General features: G+C 41.3%; 1 protein-coding gene across 1 annotated transcript in view; it reads right to left on the reverse strand.

Moving 5' to 3' along the window:
• The window catches only part of T265_06976 (hypothetical protein), a gene marked incomplete at both ends in the record, with an annotated part of 94047 nt that overhangs the window by 12866 nt on the left and 73887 nt on the right, over positions 1-7294 (reverse strand). The window contains 2 exons of the mRNA XM_009172393.1: positions 1556-1727; positions 5104-5254. Coding sequence (XP_009170657.1) covers positions 1556-1727; positions 5104-5254 — 323 coding nt within the window. The remainder of the gene's footprint in view (positions 1-1555; positions 1728-5103; positions 5255-7294) is intronic.

Below are 7294 nucleotides of genomic sequence, written 5' to 3' on the forward strand. Positions count from 1 at the left end.
TCCTCCAAGTTGTCCTGTGCCACTGACGAGTTTCAATCAGAGAGATTTGTTGGATCAACATATTCAGTGGAATTAGGGATGCAATTTCCCTACCTGTTGGCATTCATATGTCTTCTTGAAGGAGCCAATGAGCTTGAGGCCTGTAGAGCTATTAACAGAATGGAAAATCGTGCTACGTCGTGCTGATTGATGAGTCTCGGTCATGGAGAACCCTACATTGGAGTGATGTTTTTAGAAATAGATGCATCTTCATTCCCAAGGTTCATAAGTTTTGTTTTTACCAGATCCCGCGGTGGGATCGTGAATAGTTGTCCAGAGCATCTGAGCCAAAAACAACTGACATCAAGATATGCTTCATTATCTTTTTCCGCTTGTGGTGTTCACTAGCGCCTTTAAACTGTGTGCAGACTGCATGGTGATCACTAATGTTAGCTAAGAAGAATACTGTTACTTCAAATTAACGATTTAAACCACCGACTACGTACGATTACGACACAATGCTATCGGCGGCACCAAAAACCTCAACATACTCACTATTGTCTGAAAGCAAAATCTCTGGGCTTTTCTTCCGAGATAGCAACATCATACAAAAAATTCTTCAACACGAATACATTTTTAAAAATGGAATTTTTCCCCTTATTAAGTACTCAAGAACGGAAGGTTTGATAGACGAAATACACTACCAAAGGATATTCTTTTGGACAAATGACAGGTTACTGCGAAGGCGGCTCCTGATGCACTTCGCTTTAATTCTGCAGACATGAAATCAGCCGACTGTCACATTAGATACCTCGTTGCCTGGTAAAGTCACACCTACGTGTCTGTAACAGGCAGCCAGCCATGCAACGTTAGGCGGGCCATTCTTTATCCCTTTGTGTCCATCTAGTACGATGTCCAACACCTAGTTCACATCGAGCGTATCAGTTTCTGACCTTGCTCGCTGCGTACTAGGGGTCCATGTTTCTTCCTTCGTGCCGTGTTTGGTCAATATTGGTCAATATAATCAGACAGTTCATTAACGAACACCGTTACCTTCTCAGATTGCTACCCTAACTCGGGATGAATTCACCGCGTTCTCTGTCACTATCAGTGGAACTTTACAGGAGAACATAGTCTCAAGGAGGGTTCATGATGTTCTTAGCAGCGTCGCCAATTACGCGTGACAGAATTTGAGCAACCTCACGCTAAAGTTTTCAGCTCTGAATTAGGATTTATGCCAGGTTACCTAAGTTCAGAAAAGCACGCATTTGCTCTCCAACCAGAAATTTTTCACGAATCCAGCAGTGTCGAATTCGCTGGGCACAAAATTATGTCTTAAATGATCTGGCGTACGGGAGGCAAGAATTTCTAGGCGCGTATTCCCATAAACCTTCACTAAATAGGTGCTTCAGGGCTTAAAGTTTGTGCTTTGAACTTGATTACACCTAGTCTATAGTTTGACGCGTAAATTTTTATTTAGATTTTGTTTTCCTCTCCAAAATGAGAATCAAAAAATGTATCATTTAAATGTCATTGGCATGTTGGCAACTTAAAAACTCTTTGAGCACCATCTTACCGTGGTAATCAAATTCAGGATATTATTCACTGTAATCCATCCAAACAGACCCTCTTCCGCCCCAGAGAGCAAACGAATCCGTTCGTTTGGCACTTGTACCGACAAACCGGATGTGAGCAAACCTCGTCGTAATTTGTCGAATAGATCCAGACTTCCCAAGGGGTCCTCTAGTCTGAAATTCAAGTGAATTTCATTTTATTGTAAATCGTTCGAGTAATAAACTGACAATTAAGGGAGCTCCTAATTGTGAGCAAAAAGAACATAAAGCAACATACGCACCCCGTTTTGATGCAAGCGCCTTGATAGAATTCATGACTCTATTTGAATAGCACCAAACAATACAAAAATATATAATTTCAGTGTTTACTGTTACGGATTAGACATAGAAATTTTGGTGTTGGCCTAATTTTGCTGAATAGAAAAAAAACTGGCGGAGAGTGGGTAGTTACCACTAACTTGTGGAACATTGGGAACTCAGTCATCTAGTGTATAGCGACGATCTGGCAAATGAGTGACTAAAATAATTGATAATCGCCTCGAACATAGGCTTTTTCTTCTCATGGATTCCGTCAAACTTACTGATGATTCCCGTCCTGCTAAGATCTGATTTTAAATGAGTGTGATTTTGCACTTTTTTGAGATGCTAGTTAACCGCCAAAAAATTTTGTTAAATGTAATTCGATATGGGCGACCAAGAACGTTGATTATGAGTAGAAAGATAATACAAAAATACCTCTTATTTCTTAAAGGAAACTAAACTACTCACAAGGTTGCTGAAAACTCTTCGACAGCCCACGACCGGTTGCGCCTTTCTTGGGGCTCATCAGGTAGACGCAGTCCCCGAGTTTCCGTCAACCTTATGTTCTACTTGAACCCAAATTGGACTGTTTTCGAGAAATACACTCATTTCAGCAACATTGTGAGTAGTTTCTCCTGTGAAAATATACTGCGATATCTCGAATATCGTGCCAACGTAATAATGAGGCGACCTGTGTGCAGCACATTCAGCTGTAGAATATCATAAACGAGAGATTCAGTTGAGTCTCCCATGAAAACCACATTGATTTGCAAATGAGTGTATTTCTAGAATACTTTTTTCAGTTTTATCATGAAAATATTTGTTCACACTGCTAAGTAGCCACACATGAACCAATATAAACAGCCCATGACCAAACATAAGTTAGACTTGCTCGATTAGGTTGCTTTCGAATATGTAATACGTGCATCACAGGCTGTTTCCTAAGCTACCTCAAGCCCCATATGTCCCTTATTCTTGATGATCCAACCTCAGAGGTATGCTATTCCCGGAAAAGTGTAAGCCCATAGTTAGGTGTGGCCTGAGAATCTTCTATTTTTACCGACTATAGAGAAGTACCCATTAGATGAAAGGTCTTAATCCAAGGCATACTTTCATACAGAGAGGAGCCTAAGACTAACAACTGACCCGTGGCAAAAATCAAACCTGATCAGTCACCTGCTTTTAACATCCGGTTGTGTGGGTTTTGGTTTGTTTGTTATAGAATACCAAGTGAAAGGAATTGGTGAAACTGGTTTTAGAAAAGGGGGCAGAATAGTTGAAATGATGAGCACTACCAGGTACCAATCGTTTAGTGTTCTTTACAGAAAATGTTAGTGTAACCCTGCGGCATACATGGCAAAAAGTTTATAGGGATGGCCAAAATCGAGCAGGAGATAGTATATAATTTCATACGGGAGATGTGCAACATAAGATGGTGAGGTCCAACTAGACATATATATAGTTGAGGAGCATCAGGATTGCTTTGCATGGGTGGCATTGGAGTAAATAAGGGCTATATCCTGCAGAAGTTTTGGAGGTTCTGCTGTGTGAAAGGGTGGGAGAGGGGAGACAACGTTGGTTTTAACTTAAATGGCACCCAACCGTGCGTAGATTTTTCTTATAAACTGTCTAAAAAGCCTGTTTATGGTCATTTTTACATTTTTTTTAAAAAATCGTTTGTCCATCACCAGAATCATCCTGTTTGACATTTTGCTCCTTAGATACTGTGTACACCAAATTCTTCTACCCAAATCGAAACAGGCAGTCCCTGACCCTTACCTTACTACCAACTTTGGGCGGGAGAACAATTATACGCTACGATCTACAGTGCTTCCAGAACTTGCTCAACCAATAAGCAGTTGTGTACACCAGACGCGCTTGACAGTCGGATGTGACGACTGATTGATATTGGTCAAAGAAAGAAAACAGTTGTGTGAACTAATTACTTCGAACGCAAGATCGCTCCGGTGTGTGCTGTTTTATTTTTCTGTCGTCCAACTGCCTGACAGTCAAATTCGGTTTTGGAAGGAGATCAATTTGAATGACATCAGATACTCAATCGAGTAAGAAATAGGGCTCAAAAGTATTTTAGTTAGATTGGTTACCCGTACAGACGTAATAAACTACTCATAATGTTGCTAAAACCCTTCGACGGCCCACGACCGGTTCCGCCCTTCCTGGGGCTCATCAGGTTGGCGTAGTCCCCGAGTTCCCGTCAACCTTATGTTCTACTTAAGCTCAAACTACACGAAATTAGCTAACAACATTCATTTCTACACCATTTCGGTCTTGACGTGAGACTCGCCTGAATCTATTGTTTGAAATGTTTAATCAACAGAATGTGTTGCATCAGGCTACCTCAGGCTTCTTGCTACAAAACCTCGCAATTTATGTATAGACGTAATACGCGACTCATGAGCTTACTGAAAACTCTTCAAAAGCCCATGATCGGTCTGCATCAGGCTACCTCAGGCTTCAGTTGCTACAAAACATCGCGATTTATGTATAGACATAATACGCGACTCATGAGCTTGCTGAAAACTATTCGAAAGCCCATGATCGGTCTTGCCTTTTTTGTGACTCCGAGTTCCCGAGTTTCTGTCAACCTTATGCTTCAATTAAACCCGAATTGCATGGAATTAGCGGAATGCATTTTCATGGGACACCATGAACGAGAGATTCACGTGGGTTCCAGGTAAGTCTCTTACGGAAAGGAGCATATTTTTCTGTTCACTCGTTACTTTAAACCGTAATTCTTTTCTGCACAGCGACCACTATTCACTTTCAAAATGAGTATGTGAAAGAAGCTTGTTTGTGACGAAATCCAGTCCAAACATCAGTTTCTAAGAAATTCTAACTTTCGTATGATTATGGGGATCCACCAAGGCATGTCAATCAATCTGTTCTCGCTAGCCCGATTAGCGAATATCGTATGGCCCCAGTATTTCCCAAAATGTGAATAATAATTGAAAAAATTAACGTGGTTGTGGCCACAGAAAGTGCCGCATGAGGAGGTTGGATGGGGGCTCCTATACTTAGATCCTACCGTTCAGAGGCGCTCGCCGAATATCCGTAGCTAAATTACAACCGAAGCAGACCCCAGTTGATCGTTATTTCATTGTGGGATACGTAAGGGGAAACACAATGTGTATCCTTAAATTTAATAATTTTGATATGAAAACATGAAAGTTATTGCGAGGAAAGAAAGATCCATTTATGCTATTTTTATGGAGACGTGATTTCTACTTACAATTTCAACCTCATCCCCGCCGTGGCGGCCAAGTATACTGGAGTTTTCTTTCGTTCTTCTTCTGACAAGTTAGCAACCAATGCTTTCAGTGGCTCCTCTAACTTTTTGTAGGCCTCAAATGGTTGATCAACGAACGCCGAAATCCCGGGTCCTGTTTCAAAGGGGTCAAGAATACGTGATTGAGGCTTTCATTATTAAACGTGTGCAGTTGGAATAATCGGATTTTTCACTCGAACCATTTATGTTCCTGGCCTCGAAACCTAAATAAACAAAGGGTTCCTTGAGTATGACAAAATTTTTCGCGGGACTTCAACTCTCGGTGACCCACCGCGAGTCTCATCTCCCAGCGATTGCAGTTGTACCTTTTATTATTACAAGTAAGCATAAAGATGCCAGCTCCCAATAATTCCCACTGCGATTTGGAGAAAAAACTGGTGTGAGCATCACCGTCGAAAATTCTTGTGAAACGAAAAAAGAGTACTGCAAAGCAAGGCGTCTGTAGCTAAGGCTTGTGAGATGGCGCACGGATAGACGCAAAGAATGTGATTGGATAATTAGCTTCAAAAACGCCGTACTATACAGGTGCACATGACATTTAGTAGTTGGTACGGTTTTTTTATACAGGTACACAGTAGACATCCGTACCGTTTTGGAATATTGGTCCCAACTCTTTAGGACGAACATTACAGATGAGTCCCGACCCACAGCCAAAACCTCGGAATGTTTTTCATTACTTGGAAAGTGAGTGACGGGCCTGAAAGGCGTACCATGTCACAGACGCCATACTGACACATTCTCACCAACAAAGTACTTAAAAAGTCACTCAAGACCATATCACGTTGTATGAAACTTTTTATCCGGGGTCAATATTACGTACATACATGTAAGTCAGTATGGTTTCCAGCCACCTGCGAATCAACCCACATCTGAGCATGATAGTTTCTAATCCAAGCCCCTGAAGATTAATAGCATTCTTTGAACATAAGCCTCCCTGTAAGCCATTTTCGTTTGGAGAATATGACAGTTGCTGGTCAGTTGTAATTAGGTACCCGATTGAATATCCCTAGTTTTGACCCGTTTCAAATCACTACTACGTACACGCAGAAGTAATGCATGAGAATACTGAACTACTCCAGAAGCATCTAAACGGAAAGTGCATTTATCGGAAAAAGCATCCCCGATCTACGCAGCTCTCAGTTATGAAATTGGACGCATAAGCGGAGCGCTAGATTACAGAATATTCATAGAAAATTTACAATAAAACCGGATTTTGAAGAGACTCACAACAAAGGAACCATGCTGTTATATATTTCAGTCTTTTACGTGGACCTGTGGAGTAGGAATCTAATTCGCTTTGGAATAGAAGTACCTTCGTAGTCCAGATAAAGAGGAAATTAGATAATTGCTTGTACAGGCCAGTAAAGCTATGTGCGATCGGTCAATAAGAATATTTATCCTTATTCGGTGCTTTTGTAATTAGTCTCCTGATGAGACAAAAGTAGAAAATCACGTTGTAGTTTCTAGATGGCAAATAAAACCGTTCAGAAATTCATGTTGCAGAAACGTTTACTTCATAGGAAACCGAATGTTTGCGAGCAACTGATGATTCGCCATCCGGACAGTCGATTGATAGACGAGGCAATGTTAGCGTAAAATCCAAATTACTTTTTAACTTGATTCAACTGGACCTCGGCCTTTATATATGACAAGAACTGGGGAACACCGAGCAGGAACGAGGGGGTAAAACCGGTGATGGTTTATTGATGCCCCTTCGTCAACCTTATAAGTGATACCGTATCAGCTGTACACTTCTTGGCTCACATTGATATAAAAATAAAACACTGTTTATATAACTGCATAGAAGAAGACGACTTTCAATTGCTAATTCCAGTCAAGGGATTTTGAGGGCTCATCTTGCGATACACATTGAATGTGCAGCTGTTTTTTAAATGGTGAGTTCTGCTGTTAGACTGGTGGCGTAGCTGCGGGCTAACCGCTGGGTCCGATACTAGCTGACATTTTCATGGGCAAACTTTAAAATGGTCTCCTCAAAGCTAGCATAGAGAAGACACAATACTACCGCCAACACGCGGAGGACAATTCTGCGATTTTAAACAATAGAACGAGATGGAACCGACCCAACAAGCGTTCAATAAGGCCCACGCCGCCATCCGGTTCACTTCGGAAGGAG

Source organism: Opisthorchis viverrini (assembly GCF_000715545.1).
Source record: "Opisthorchis viverrini unplaced genomic scaffold opera_v5_153, whole genome shotgun sequence".
NCBI classification, from domain to species: Eukaryota; Metazoa; Platyhelminthes; class Trematoda; order Opisthorchiida; family Opisthorchiidae; genus Opisthorchis; species Opisthorchis viverrini.